Source organism: Rana temporaria, chromosome 10 (assembly GCF_905171775.1).
Source record: "Rana temporaria chromosome 10, aRanTem1.1, whole genome shotgun sequence".
Lineage (NCBI taxonomy): Eukaryota > Metazoa > Chordata > Amphibia > Anura > Ranidae > Rana > Rana temporaria.
Genome location: NC_053498.1, coordinates 53357360 through 53373909, shown reverse-complemented (window position 1 = coordinate 53373909; position 16550 = coordinate 53357360). Strand labels below are relative to the sequence as shown.

The window sequence follows — 16550 nt, the reverse complement described above, 5'->3', positions numbered from 1 at the left end:
TTTGCAGTGGAAAGGGCGCACCGCATCCCAGCTAAACCTCCATCTGCGGGAGCCCCCCCCCCCCCCCCCCCCCCCAGGACCTTTATCGCCAGGTTTCTTAATTTCAGAGACGGAGATAAAATCCTTTGGTTGTCTAGAGAGAAAAGTGACATCGCCCTGGGAAACGGCTGTTCCCTGACTTCTCTAATGAAGTCCAAAGAAAAAGGGCACAATTCTAGGATGTTAGGCTGCGGCTCAGGGTGGTACACCTTAACTACTTTACCCCCGGACCATATTGCTGGTCAAAGACCAGAGCACTTTTTGCGATTCGGCACTGCGTCGCTTTAACTGACAATTGCGCGGTTGTGCGACGTGGCTCCCAAAAAAAATTGGCGTCCTTTTTTTCCCACAAATAGAGCTTTCTTTTGGTGGTATTTGATCACCTCTGCGGTTTTTAGTTTTTGCGCTATAAACAAAAATAGAGCCTCAATTTTGAAAAAAATGAATATTTTTTACTTTTTGCTATAATAAATATCCCCCAAAAATATATAAAAAATAATAGATTCCTCAGTTTAGGCCGATATGTATTCTTCTACATATTTTTCGTTAAAAAAAAATCGCAATAAGCGTTTATTGATTGGTTTGCGCAAAAGTTATAGCGTTTACAAAATAGGGGGTATTTTTATGGCATTTTTATTTTTATTTTTTAGTAGTAATGGCGGTACTGTGACATTCGGACACTTTTGACAAATTTTTGGGACCATTGGCATTTTTATAGCGATCGGTGCTATAAAAATGCATTTGATTACTATAAAAATGCCACTGGCAGTTAAGGGGTTAACACTAGGGGCGGGGAAGGGGTTAAGTATGTTCCCTGGGTGTGTTCTAACTGTAGGGGGGGGGGGTGGACTGACATGGGGAAATGACTGATCTTCTGTTCATACATTGTATCAACAGAAGATCAGCATTTCTCCCCCTGACAGGACCGGGAGCTGTGTGTTTACACACACAGCTCCCGGTCCCCGCTCTGTAACGAGCAATCGCGTGTGCCCGGCGGCGATTACGCCCGCCAGGCACGTGCACGGGAGTCGGGGGCGCCCGCGCCCCTAGTGGCCTGCGCGAGAGCCGACGTATAGCTACGTGCTCTCGCGCAGGGGAGCTGACCTGCCGCGGTAGAACGACGGCGGCTGGTCGGCAACCAGTTAAATATGCCATGTTGTTCCTGGCCAGACAGAGTGGAAGAGGATGGCAGAGCCCTATTTTTTGAAGACCCGAAGGTCTTGGCTGGATCAACGAGGATGGCTGAACATTTGCATGGCCTGATACTGTGAGTACTGTTGTCATTGCCAGATGCTGGCAGGCCTCACTTTTTTTAAATGTCCCCTCTGCTGTGGGGGTAGTTTCATCTCACTATTTTTGTTTATTTGCACACAAGCTCCCTCCGTTTGCCTCTCCCCCCCCCCCCCCCCCCCACTTTCCTGACCCACACATTACATGATATGTGTTTGAAGGCCCTCCTATTAGGGGCCCGACCCTCACGCTTCCCTGGGGAAGAAGGGACTTCGCTTGTCGATACTCCTGGACATTCGGCCCTTGGCCTGGAGCTGCTTGGACCACAGAGATTAACACCCAATACTTCTAACTGCCCCCAAAGCCCTTCCATGGAGATACCATAGGGCTGAGGCCCCAAGAACTTTAGTGCACGAAGATGACCTTGAAGCATGAGTCTCACTCAGGAAGAGACGTGTAGGACATGCTTAGTGCCCTAATCTTGCGCTGCACAGTGAATAATCGCCCCCGTTATGTTTGTTTGCAACCCCTATTGTTTCCTCATTATTTCGTACCTTTCTGCTTACTATTGTTTAATTACAGTACCTCCAGCTAATGTTGATGGCTGGAAGCTAATTCATATAAAGGTTGCAAGGGACTGCATGCTTCCACCAAGTTAGGGAGGTGAGAAGCTGGGAGGGAAGGAAATGCCGGATCCCTGGATCAAAGCATTGGGAATGTTGGCACCATTGCGCACATGTTGTTTACTTGGAATGATTTTGAATGAGCACTCACCATATATGCAACATGTATGTTTAGTTATGTAAATGGTAGAACCAAATCGGCACGGGTAATGCTTGTAAAATGTATAGGTATTTGCATGCTGATCCTGAAACCCTACTTGATTATACCCTGCGGATCCGTGCGCACGGATTATACCTCTAAGCAGTATGGCAGATGTTAAATTCCTACTATGGAATGTGCGGGGAATGCGGGATAAAATCAAACATATGGCTGTATTACACTATCTTAAGGGTCAGAGGGCTGATATCATCGCCTTGGTAGAAACGCATGTCACTAGGCATTTACAGGCAGCCATGAAACGCCCCTGGGTGGGGTGGGCATACCATAGCACTCATACCAACATGTCTAGGGGGCTTACAGTGCTAGTTGCTAAATCTACTCCTTTTGAACTGGTATCTGTGGTGTCGGTTTGGCAGGGTAGATACCTCTTTATGCATGCCACTGTGGGGGGTGCCCCTATACTGATTCTAGCTAGATACATCCCTCCTCCTTACAGGTCAGATGTGGTGACGGAGGGCCTTGCTTACATGGCACAGTACCCATCGCTACCAGTGGTGTGGCTGGGCGACTTGAACGGTACAATGACCCCAACACTAGATCGCCTTGTGCGGGCTGACCCTGGACCGGGCGAGCCATTACACACTAGACTATGTCGTACGCTGACAGAGTTTGTCCTTATTAACATCTGGAGACACAAAAACCCCACGACCAGAGCATACACATGTTATTCGGCAAAGCCACAACACAATGTCCAGGATTGATTATATTCTCGTTTCCAGGGCTCTGTTGCCTAAGGTTACGGGTTCAGGGTTTACCCCAGAATCCTGTCAGACCACTCCCTGTGCTGGCTGACGGTGTCTCTTCGAGTTGCCTCCCCAGCGCGACTGTGGAGACTTAATCCCCACTGGTTGTCGGTCCTCACAGACCATGATTCCATAGCAAGAGAATTGCTCCTCTTTTTTGATAGACTGCAGGGGCCCTATACCCTCAATTCGTAATGGGACGACTTTAATGCGCACGCCTGCAGGCTATTATCCGCCAGAATAAATAGACGTAAACATGTTTCTACTACTATACTTTATGTAACCTCTGACAAACTTTGAGACTTCGAAGCTGCATATTCTGCCAGCCCAACCCCTGAAAATCTTAATAGACTAAGACTCCAGTCGCGAATGGTTACGCAACTGCACACGGAAAAACCTGAACAGCTGTTTTTTTTCTGCAGGCAGAGCGTGTATGAGCAGGGGGAGAGAGCGGGGAAACTGCTGGCCTATCTGGCTCATTTGAATAATAAGCCTCCGGTGGTGGTTTCGCTTACTGACCCTAATGGACGTAGTATTACTGACCCTAGTCAAGTTGCAGCTAAATTTCAGCAATTCTATAGTACCCTCTATAAGTCTCAGGGAACCCACACGCATGGGGAACTGCAGTCCTATTTGGCCACCATCCACTTTCCTCTGCATAACCAAGAGCAGGTTAAACTATTAGATGCGCCTATTACGACACATAACATTGCTGAGGCGGTTGCTCAATTGGCCAAATCTAAAGCACCAGGTCTGGATGGACTCCCTTTGGAATTTTATGATACCTACTCCGATATTCTTTTTCCCAAGCTAAATGCCCTGTATCATTCTATCTTTAATACAAACATACTCCCTGAATCAATGCAGGAAGCCCAAATTATAGTACTCCCCAAACCTGGTAAGGAACCCCACTACCCTGAATCTTATCGGCCAATTTCGTTACTGCAGGTGAATATTAAAATCTTAGCTAAAATATTAGCAACTAGGTTGAATGCTGCCATATTGTCACTTATTCACATTGACCAAACGGGGTTCATGCCAGGGAAGAACACTGCCATGAACATTAGATGATTGTACATGAATATTCAGGCGCGACATAACTCAGGAACCAGGGTGGTGATGGCGCTGGATACGGCCAAAGCCGTATTTCATAAAATGGGTGCAACTCCTATATCAGACTCTCAAGGCGAGATTCATTGTTAATGGATGGCTCTCGGAGCGATTTCCTCTAGAGAGGGGTACTCGTCAGGGATGTCCCCTCTCCCCGTTGCTATATGCCTTGGCCGCTGAACCACTGGCTATCACCATTAGAACACATATTCAGGGTTTGCATCGGGGTAACACAGTTGATAAGATAGGCCTATACGTGGATGATACTATCCTATACATGGCAGACCAAGGACCATCACTGCAAACTGCGCTACGACTTATTGAACAAATGGGTGGCTATCTCGGGACTGCACATTAATTGGGACAAGTCCCAAATTCTCCCCATAGATTGTTATCACTACATAGATGTCTTCCCCCCCCCCCCCCCCCCTATGGTGACCCCTCCACTGCCACGCTCTAGAGTGTCCAGGATTAGATACCTAGGAGTTGAGGTCACCAGGAGATTGACAGACTATACACCTCTAAATGTGGCACTGCTGTTTTGACATGATCAAACTCAAAACGCAAACGTGGGCTAGATTATCCTTAGGGGTGATGGGGCGCATAAATATTATAAAAATGATAATTTTGCCCAAAATGTTATACATGGTGTGGCACGCCCCTTTATACATTCCCTTAAAAATCTTCAAGCAAAAAATGGAAGCTATTCTGAATTCATTTGTTTGGGAAAATGGTAGACACAAACTTGCTTGGCACATTTTAAAGAACCCAACGGATATGGAAGGTGTTTCCCTCCCGGATCTCCATGAGTATTACTTGGCCTCACAGCTCTCTCACCTATACCACTTCAATACCTCGGAACTCCAACGCTATAAGTCTTTAGTTTGCGACAAACCCGGGCACCCGACGCATGCTCCCCTTCAGGCAATCCTCCGCGGGGAAACAAACACAAAAACAGGCCTTAAAGGGGTTGTAAAGGTAATTTTTTATTTTTCCTAAATAGCTTCCTTTACCTTTAGTGCAGTTCTCCTTCACTTGCCTCATTCTTCGATTTTGCTTTTAAATGTCCTTATTTCTTCTGAGAAATCCTCACTTCCTGTTTTTCTGTCTGTAACTACACACAGTAATGCAAGGCTTTCTCCCTGGTGTGGAGAAGGCCTCTTGAGGGGGGCGAGCAGGAGTGTCAGGACACTCTCTCTACTTTGCAAATAGAGAAAAGAGCTGTGTGTTAGTGGGCGTCCTGACGCTCTTGCTCTCCCCCTCAAGAGGCTTTCTCCACACCAGGGAGAAAACCTTGCATTACTGTGTGTAGTTACAGTTACAGACAAAAGAACAGGAAGTGAGGATTTCTCAGAAGAAATAAGGACATTTAAAAGCAAAATTGAAGGATGAGATAAGTGAAGGAGGACTGCACTAAGGTAAACCCGTTTAAGGCGTAACTCAGGGATGTTAAAGCATCACCAACAGATCTAAGAAATATCCCTTAAAAAAACAGAATGTTTGGAAATTTTATTCTCATACCCATTGTGGCTCAACAGCCATATGTCACAGCTAGCGGGGGGGCCTCACTCGGTGGTATGGGCCAGACATGGAATAATATACTTACAAGTCCTATCAATCCCAGGGCTCAAACTGTTTCAGGCACCTAGAGAGGAATTTTCACTCCCACAGCACTTAGCATTTAAATACCTGCAGCTCCGTAATGCACACCGAACCCAGCTGCCATCTCTGGAGGTAGAGGCGGAACCCCCACCGGTGCTAGATATTGTTTTGGGGGGTGACCCCTTCAAGCTTATTTCGCACCTATACCGCATCATCAGACATCAGGGTACAGTAGCGATTATTAGAAGGCTAAGACAGCTTGGGAACAGGACGTAGGCCCAATAGAAGATGCAGACTGGGACGACATGCTTGAGGGGACCAAGACTACGTCACCTAAACTGTCAGATAGACTGACGCAACTTTACATTGTTCACAGAGCCTACCTAACACCGCTGAGATTGGGCAAATTCCAACACACACCCAATCCGACCTGTCGTCTGTGTCAGTCCACAATTGGCACGTTTTACCATCTCATTTGGAGTTGTCCAAATATTCAGGCTTTCTGGACACAAGTTGTCCGCTTTCTGCATGACAATATGGAATCCCCTGTGGTACTTGACCCTAAGTTGTGTATTCTGGGGCTATTGCCTGACGTAGAGGTGGATAAATATCGCACAATTTTCATATTTGAAACATAATTTTTAGTAATTGCCCAGAGATGGATGCAGGATTCCCCCCCACTCTACAGATGTGGAAAAAGGCTGTTAATGGCACTTGCCATTTAAGAAGCTGATTAACACACACAGGGAGCTCCACACAAAAGTATTCCAAGGTTTAGGACAGATGGCTAGAGGATGGAGAAACGTGTGTCTGATTATGCCATACCTGGAGGTTGTTCTACATTAAAATGCTCCTTTGTCCTCGTTAACATGTGAATGTATGACTAGCGGTATCTAGGTAAATAAAATAGCACACATTTCACCTTATGACACTGTATTTTTATTGACGAATGTGCTTGACTGTCTTGTAATATTTGCTTTGAATGACTAAAGTTGTTTTTTTCAAGTAAAAAAAAGTCTGGACAGCTGAAGCTGCCTGTAAAAGATGTATTTCACTCATGCCTTTTTAAAGGATGACATCCTTTGGTGAGACACTTGACAAATGAAGGATGTCGCAAGAGAAAGGGTCCTTCACCCAAAGCGGACAGCTCTAAATTCCCTTTTTTTAGGGGCTTCTACCTCAAAATACAGAGCTCATCAATGCTGTGCCCAGGCTTCAACTGCTAACCTGAAATTCAGCCTTTCCCTTTGGCACAAGCCTTCTACGCAGACTCACCCCCTTTATCCCGAAAGAGGACATTGCAGTCGTGGTGGGAACAATCATCAATTCCAGACTTGACTACGCAAATGCCCTCTATCTAGGACTCCCCAAATACCAAATCACTCGTCTGCAAGTCGTTCAAAATACGGCCGCTCGATTAATGGCTGGCAAAAAAACATGGGAATCAATCACCTTCGCTGAGATCCCTTCATTGGTTGCCAGTAAATGACAGAATCACTTTCAAGGCACTCTGCCTAACGCATAAGTGTATTCAAGGAAACGCCCCCAATATCTATGCGAAAAAATAAAAGCCCATAACCCAAATCGCATTTTGCGATCCACAAAGCAAAGCCTACTCCAAATACCCAAAGCCAGGTACAAGTCCAAAGGAGATCGAAGATTTGCAGTCCAGGGACCTCGGCTGTGGAATACGCTACCAACTACCATCTGACTGGAGTCGGACCACTTGGCCTTCAGGAGAAAGATTAAAACCCATCTCTTCTGAGGTCAAGTGGTTTCCTTACCCATGGAATGGAAACAGCGCCCAGAGGCGATTCAGTTCGCATGTGTTGCGCTTTACAAGTTTTTCACTCACTCAGGCATTAAGGTCAAAGACACACTGAGATTTTTCATGAGAGTTCTGGGCCTCATGTTGGCCTCCTTCGAGAAAGATCTAATATCATACCAGGGGCTATGCTTCTTTGCCTAGTGTGAACAGAGGCACTTTAACCCCAAAGATTAGTCTGTGGCCTGTATTCTGACCTTCTTAGAACTGGCACACTTGACCCAAACTTGGCCTTAAAGGGTTACTAAAGGAAAACATTTTTTTTGCTGAAATGACTGTTTACAGGGTATATAGACATAAAAGTTAACTGATTCCTTTTAACCACTTAACGCCCGCCGCACGACTATTTACGTCCGCAAAATGGCACGGACAGGCAGAAGGGCGTATATATACGTCCTTGCCTTCTAGCGGGTGGGGGGTCCAATCGAACCCCCCCCCCCCCCGCTGCGTGCGGCGGGCAGATTCCCTCGGGGAGCGATCCGGGATGACGGCGCGGCTATTCGTTTATAGCCGCTCCGTCGCGATCGCTCCCCGGAGCTGAAGAACGGGGAGAGCCGTATGTAAACACGGCTTCCACGTGCTTCACTGTGGCGGCGCATCGATCATGTCATCCCCTTTATAGGGGAGACACAATCGATGACGTCAGACCTACAGCCACACTCCGCTACTGTTGTAAACACACACTAGGTGAAGCCTAACACGTTCAGCGCCCCCTGTGGTTAACTCCCAAACTGCAACTGTCATTTTCACAATAAAGAATGCAATTTAAATGCATTTTTTGCTCTGAAAATGACAATGGTCCCAAAAATGTGTCAAAATTGTCCGAAGTGTCCGCCATAATGTCGCAGTCACGGAAAAAATCGCTGATCGCCGCCATTAGTAGTAAAGAAAAAATATTTAATAAAAATGCAATAAAAATATCCCCTATTTTGTAAACGCTATAAATTTTGCGCAAACCAATCGATAAACGCTTATTGCGATTTTTTTTTTTTTTTTACCAAAAATAGGTAGAAGAATACGTATTGGCCTAAACTGAGGGGAAAAAAAATTATATATGTTTTTGGGGGATATTTATTACAGCAAAAAGTAAAAAATATTGAATTTTTTTCAAAATTGTCGCTCTATTTTTGTTTACAGCTCAAAAAATAAAAACCGCACAGGTGATCAAATACCACCAAAGGAAAGCTCCTATATAAAAAGGACGCCAATTTTGTTTGGGAGCCACGTCGCACGCGCGCGCAATTGTCTGTTAAAGCGACGCAGTGCCGAATTGTAAAAACGCCTTTGGGCATTTAGCAGCATATTGGTCCGGGGATTAAGTGGTTAAAAGTGATTACAAATGGATAAAAATCAATCATATAATGTGCCTGCAGGTTAGTTTCACTTTTAAACTGGTTTCATGTTCCTGTGAACTAGAGAGACACACAGAACAAAAACAAACAAATCCAGGGCAGTGTTTTGTTTTTAAAATGAATCTGATTGGTTCTGTTAAGTTTTAGACACACAGTAATGACAGCTTAGACCACCGTGAGAAAGCTCCCAGTACTGTGGTTATAAGAAGCCAGACAACCAGGAAGTGTGGAGATCACAGCAGAATTACAGCAACTTCAAAGCAAAAACGAACAATAAGGACATGAAACCAGTAAGGTAAAGGAAGCTATTTAGCTAAAAAAAAAAAAAAATCCTTTAGTGATCCTTTAAGTACTTTTAGGGGACATGTTTCTACCTTGTGCATGTTTTTCTAAAAACCTCTGGCTTCCCTTTCCTTTATTTAACCCCTTCACTGCGACTGTACGCAAAGGTACGGCCACACTGGACTGGGATTTTTTTCTGTGGGGCCACATATTTTCGTATCTCCCTTTGTGCTGGGAGTGCACTGCACAGATACCGGGTCTGATAATTAAAAAAATTAAATAAAAAAAAATACCTAGATCGAGGTTTAATCTAGGTCAGCCCCAGGGTTATTGTTTGGGTCAGGGTCAGTATTTATTTATTTATCTATTTTTTAATTCATATCAGTGGTAGTTGGTGGCAGTGTGTTTTAGGTAGCATAAAAAAACGCAAAACGCGTACTATTGTTTCTGGGCTGTACTACGGGTACAAACAAAAACAAAAAAATATTTTGGGTTGTTCTTTGGTAATAGGTTATGGTAGTAGCAAGAAATATACAGTTGCATTTAAAAAATTTTTTTTACAATTATGGTAGTTTTTCTTGGATAATAAAAAAAAAAATTAGGAGCTATCCCCTTTTCCTCCAAATGAAAGCCCAGTTTGTTCGTTTTACTAACACATGTCAAAGTTGGGCTTAGGCATTTAAGATTTGTTTTAACATTAGATGCAAAGGGTTTAAGGTGTTTCTCAGATCAAACCTCCCTTAAAGCACCTTGTACTTCATTGGGACCTCAATTTTGTTTCTGCCCTCCAGAAACCTCCCATTGGACATCCTCTCTTGCAAGGTAGCTAGTTTGGTGGCTCTCACGTCTGTCAGATGTGTCTGAGTTATTGGTTCTCATAAGAAGCCATTGCTCAATTCACAAGGATAAAGTGGTCTTGCGCCCAATACCCTAATTTCTTCCTAAGGTGTTTCAGCCTACCACCTCAGTGAAGACCACCTAGTACCTCCCTTCCCTGTGCCTTTCTCCCAAGCACCCAAAGAAGATTGCTCTATGCTGTCTGGATGTGGTCAAAGCTACAGCCCACAGCTTCTATCAGGAAAATGTCCTTTCATCTGGACTTTGCAAGGTCTTCAGAATCTACCATTACTAGGTTACTAGTACTAGGTCCAGCTTATCCTGCACTAATATGAGCTAACTCCTGCACCAGATCAGTAGGAGTTTCCCGAGTATTTCAACATCAATCCCTCTATTGCTCAGCTTTTGTAAGGCTGCCACCCGGTCGTCTGTTCATACCAAAGTTCTATTAGTTGGATGTCCAATCCTTTGCTCTCAGCTGCCAGGTTTCTTGGATCTGCGGAGCCCTGCTCTTGTTAGGCCTGCTTGCACAGTTCTTTTTTCAACCCTTCCAGTTCATTGCTTGGGGATATCTGATATATGAATATCAAGCCTGTGTCCTGCACTGTACAGGGAAATGAAATTTGATGGCAAGTCATAATTCCCTATCTTGGAATACAGTAGAGGACCCCCGTCCCTGTGATACTATTAATTTCTTGCTAAAAGAAGGACTTATGTTCACGGTAGGGTTATATGGGGATGCCCACGGCATGGTTTCTGAAAAGCTTTGCCCGTGTCCAATCACCAGAAGGTACCAGCCTTAATACTGTACTACAAGTACTGTACCTGACTCTTGTACAACCTGCTTCAGAATGCTAGAGTTGCTGCTCCAGGCATCTTTTGTCCATCTTCATGACAAAGCCCTGGGGGTGGGGTGAAACACATCAGAGGGGCATAACCTGGACAGCTGGGCTGAGCCTGCTTTTATTTAAATGACTGTTGGGCATTATGGTGTGCAGCATTTGAGACATTGTTTTGCTGGCCCCTGTACAAAATATGGAATTTTACAGTTAAGTCAAAATTCTTCTGGGGCAAATTTCTGTGCAAGGTGAACAGCATTGCTGTAGTAATTTGCCCCCATTGATAAAAGTACTCCTGGAGGGAGCAACATTACAGACAAACTAGCACTTTTTTAAATTAATAAGCAAAAGTGCCAACATTTTCTTAAAGTGGAATTTGGTATAAAAGAGATATAGGAGCTGCAATTGCTGACCTGTGTTTTTTTGTTTTTTTTTTTGTTAAAGGATGATGTATCAATGAGTAAGTCACTGATGTAGAAAAACATGCCTTTGAACACATGATATACTATTTCTTCTTCTGAACCAACAACTAAATAGTAAAAGGATAAAAAAAAGACAGACTTGGAGATTGCTCTTATATTTCTATCCCGTTTTAATTCCTTTTAAAGCATCATCTTACTGCATTTATGGGATCCTGGGGTAGTGGTGTAGTTGTAAATTGACATCAGAGGTTATGCATTTTTAGCACACACATTGGAGTTGATTTACTAAAACTGGAAAGTGCAAAATGCAGAAGCCAGTCAGCTTTCGGATAGTTTTTTTTTTGTCAAAGCTTAATTGAATAAGCACAAATTAGAAGCTACTTGGCTACCATGCACAGCTGCACCAGATTTTGCACTCTCCGGTTTTCGTAAACCAACCCTGGTGTCCCAACTGCGTTTCTTTGTTTTGCATCATTATGTATCTTTTTGAAATGTAGCAGCTTGTGCAATAATTTTTTTTTCACTATTATCTTCAATTAGTTCCAGTTCGAGATGACGGAAATATGCCTGATGTCCCCAGCCATCCATGTGAAAAAGTTGGGCCAAACTTAGACTGGCTGAAGAATTTGTGATAGAAATTTTTGTGAGACGACATATGTGAATAAACACCACCATTCTTAGATTGGTTAAAATATTGTAAGGAAATGTAATAAATTATTCTCCTTTCTAATGAGTAGATGATGATATGCATAAGATTATATAAATAACTGTTCTAAACATCTTTGGAAGAAATACTTGGTGGTTATATTTTGTTGTACTGACAAAAATAAAGTTTGCTTCTCCATTGGAATGGCTACTAGGTGGGTTTTATACATGAAATATATACTTGTGTATCAGATGTCCATTTCTTGTTTCTTCTCTGGGATAACCTGGTCTTTCTAACCCTTTTGCTGCCAGTCTTTTTTCATGTTGTCCACACTATTTACATAAAAATTTACTTAAAACTCCAGAATATATATTTTGTAAAAACTGAGACAATGTAGATTAAAAAGGCGGTAGTTTCATTTTTTTTATGCCACAAGATACGGTGCTCCTGTTTCTCAAATTTGTTTTTAGTAAAGCAAAATGCACTCAAATTGGAGGTGCCCACAAACATTTACAGTGCTCAGCATACATGAGTACACCCCAACAGATTTTGTCAAAACCTTCACTTTCTTTTCAGAATCAACATTCAAAGCACCCCGTCCCGCCGAGCTCCCATGCAGAAGCTAACGCGTACGTAAAAAGAAGGGGGATACTCCCGCACTATCACTAAGGGTGAAAGACAAATAAATGTATATATGAATATAAGTGTAACTGCTGCAAGCACCGATAGTGACTCCGGAAACAAAAATTGTACAATATTAGTGAATGGTGCTGCGCTGTTAAAAATAATACAAAGTCTGTATGTAATAATACAAGTTGAAATTAAAACACAAGATGAAGATCCAACTCATATAAACTGTATATAACTTTTAAAGTGCAACAGTGAAACTTCTAAAGTGTAATTTAAAACTGAACACAAGATGGCAGTAAAACTCTAAAGTCCACTGCATATACCTCTTAAAGCGGGAGTTCACCCATTTATTTATTTTTTTACCTTTTCCCCTTAGATTCCTGCTCGTTTTGTCTAGGGGAATTGGCTAGTTGTTTTAAAATATGAGCAGTACTTACCCGTTTTCGAGATGCATCTTCTCCGTCGCTTCCGGGTATGGGTCTTCGGGAGCGGGCGTTCCTTCTTGATTGACAGTCTTCCGAGAGGCTTCCGACGGTCGCATCCATCGCGTCACTCGTAGCCGAAAGAAGCCGAACGTCGGTGCGGCTCTATACTGCGCCTGCGCACCGACGTTCGGCTTCTTTCGGAAAATCGTGACGCGATGGATGCGACCGTCGGAAGCCTCTCCGAAGACTGTCAATCAAGAAGGAACGCCCAGTCCCGCAGCCCATACCCGGAAGCGACGGAGAAGATCTCGAAAACGGTAAGTACAGGTCATATTTTAAAACAACTAGCCGATTCCCCTAGACAAAACGAGCATTCATCTAAGTGGAAAATGTGTTCTCTATGGGTGAACCTCCGCTTTAACCACTTCAGCCCCAAAAGGATTTACCCCCTTCCTGACCAGAGCACTTTGTACAATTTGGCACTGCGCTGCTTTAACTGGTAATTGCGTGGTCATGCAATGATGTACCCAAACAAATGGATTTATTTTTTCCTACAAATAGAGCTTTCTTTTTGTGGTAATTGATCACTTTTGCGGTTTTTATTTTTTGCAATATAAACAAAACTGTATTTTTTTTTTTTTATAGCAAAAAGTTTATATAATGAACTAAATTTTAGTCATACATTTAGGCCAAAAAGCATTCAGCCACATGTCTTGTGTAAAAAAAAAAAAATGAATGAGCGTATATTTATTGGTTTGCGTTATAGTGTCTGCAAGCAAGTGTTTTTTTTTTTTCTGGAGTTTAACCGCTTAAGGACCGGACCAATATGCTGCTACATGACCCAAGGGGTTTTTACAATTCGGCACTGCGTCGCTTTAACAGACAATTGCGCGGTCATGCGACGTGGCTCCCAAACAAAATTGGCGTCCTTTTTTCCCCACAAATAGAGCTTTCTTTTGGTGATATTTGATCACCTGTGCGGTTTTTATTTTTTGCGCTATAAACAAAAAAAGAGCGCCAATTTTGAAAAAAATACAATATTTTTTACTTTTTGCTATAATAAATATCCCCCAAAAACATATATACAATATTTTTTTTCCTCAGTTTAGGCCGATACGTATTCTACCTATTTTTGGTAAAAAAAATCGCAATAAGCATTTATCGATTGGTTTGCGCAAAATTTATAGCGTTTACAAAATAGGGGATAGTTTTATTGCATTTTTATAAATTTTTATTTTTTTACTACTAATTGCGGCGATCAGCGATTTTTTTCGTGACTGCGACATTATGGTGGACACTTTGGACAATTTTGACGCTGTAGTTCACCTAGTGTGTGTTTACAACTGTAGGGGGGTGTGGCTGTAGGAATGACATCATCGATCGAGTCTCCCGCCATAGTGAAGCACGGGGAAGCCGTGTTTACATACGGCTCTCCCCGTTCTTCAGCTCCGGGGAGCGGCTATAAACGAATAGCCTCGCCGTCGTCCCGGATCGCTCCCCGAGGGAATCCGACCGCTGCATGTAGCGGGAGGGGTCCCGATCGGACCCCCGACCTGCGGAAAGGCAGGGACGTACAGGTACGCCAATGTGCCTGTACGTGCCATTCTACCGACGTATATCTACATGCGGCGGTCGGGAAGCGGTTAAGCAGATTTTAGTTTGACTGCCTAACATTTCTTGAGGGGCTAAAAAGGCAGGGCAGTACAATACCGCCCAAATGACCCCATTTTGGAAAGTAGACACCCCAAGTAATTTGCTGAGAGGCTTGTTGAGCACATTAAATATTTATTTTATTTTTTTGTGATTTAGTGATTGAAAAATTACAAAAAAAAATAATATATACATTTTTACACAAAGTTGTCACTGAAATTATATATTGCTCAAACATGCCATGGGCATATGTGAAATGACACCCCAAAATACATTCTGCTGCTTCTCCTGAGTAGGGATAAGCTTTATGTTTCGTGGCAAATTCGAAAGCCGAGGAACATCCTTTAAAAGTCTATGGGAGAAATCAAAAGTGGTAATTTTAAAATTTAATATGCAAGTTATTGTCATAAAAAGTGTCTGGGGACCCGGGTCCTGCCCCAGGGGACATGTATCAATGCAAAAAAAAGTTTTAAAAACGTCAGTTTTTTGGGAGCAGTGATTCTAATAATGCTTAAAGTGAAACAATAAAAGTTAAATATTCCTTTAAATTTCATACGGGGGGGGGGTGTCGATAGTATCCCTGTAAAGTAGCGCATGTTTACCGTGTTTAGAAAGTAATTAAAAAAAACAGCATGGGTTCCCCCCTTAGTCCATTACCAGGCCCTTTGGGTCTGGTATGAATATTAAGGAGAACCCCGAACCAAAAAAAAAAAAAAATGCGTGGGGGTCCCCCCAAATTCCATATCAGGCCCTTCAGGTCTGGTATGGATATTAAAGGGAACCCTGTGCCAATTTTTGTAAAACAAATGGCGTAGGGGTCCCCCTCAAAATCCATACCAGCCCTTCAGGGCTGGTATGGATTTTAGGGGAAACCCGCACCGAAATAAAAAATGGCATGGGGTTCCCCTCAAAAAATCCATACCAGACCCTTTTGCGAGCATGCAACCTGGCACGCCGCAGGAAAAGAGGGGTGATGAGAGAGAGAGAGGCCCCCTCCTGAACCATACCAGGCCACATGCCCTCAACATGGGGAGGATGTCCCCATGTTGATGGGGACAAGGGCCTTATCCCCACAACCCTTGCCCAGTGGTTGTAGGGGGTGGGGAAGCTTATCGGAATCTGGAAAGCCCCCTTTAACAAAGGGCACCTCCAGATCCCGGCCCCCCCTATGTGAATTGGTAAGGGGTACATTGTACCATTTCACAAAAAAAGTGTCAACAGCTTGGGACAGGTCCGTTAATAAAAAAAAAAAAAAAAAAAAGTTTCCAGCGATGTAATCCATTCTCGATCTCCAGCGGGGATACGACGCACAAGATCCTGCCTCCACGGGAGGTAACCGACAAATGACAGGCTCCAGCCTGACAGCTCTAGTATAGCTGTCACGTGACCCCGCCCCCTCTGACACAGGGGGAAATGCCGGGGTTACCCAGTGACGTGTACGGGTGACCCCACCCCCCTCTGATGCAACGCAGGTTTCCAGGGGTCGACAGTACATGTCACTGGGTAACCCCGATTTTTTCCCCTTCAAGCTATGCAGTGGAATATCGTCTTTACAGGATGTCGCCAATTTACAAGCCAACCTCAATGCTCTGTCTAATTGGGCGACTAAGTGGCAGATGAGGTTTAATGTTGATAAATGTAAAGTTATGCACTTGGGGGCTAAGAATATGCATGCATCATACATACTAGGAGGAGTATAACTGGGGGGATCCGTAGTGGAGAAGGATCTGGGGGTTTTGGTAGATCATAAGCTCAATAATGGCATGCAATGCCAAGCTGCGGTTTCCAAAGCGAGCAAGTCCTTTCTTGTATTAAGAGAGGTATGAAGGAGTGAGAGAGATATAATTTTACCCCTGTACAAATCATTAGTAAGACCTCATCTGGAATATGCAGTTCACTTTTGGGCTCCAGTTCTCAAGAAGGATATCGGGGAACTGGAGAAAGTGCAGAGAAGGGCAACCAAATTGATAAGAGGCATGGAGGAGCTCAGCTATGAGGAAAGATTAGAAGAACTGAATTTATTCACTCTTGAGAAGAGGCGATTAACTGCTTGCCGACCAGCCGCCGCAGTTATA

General features: G+C 43.6%; 1 protein-coding gene across 1 annotated transcript in view; it reads left to right on the top strand.

Annotated features, from left to right (window-relative positions):
• Nucleotides 1-11974, top strand: part of NDUFA3 (NADH:ubiquinone oxidoreductase subunit A3) — a 73159-nt gene extending 61185 nt beyond the window's left edge. The window contains exon 4 of the mRNA XM_040327621.1: nucleotides 11665-11974. Within this exon, the coding sequence (XP_040183555.1) occupies nucleotides 11665-11756 (92 nt within the window). The 3' untranslated portion in view covers nucleotides 11757-11974. The remainder of the gene's footprint in view (nucleotides 1-11664) is intronic.
• The last annotated feature ends 4576 nt before the right edge of the window (nucleotides 11975-16550 follow it).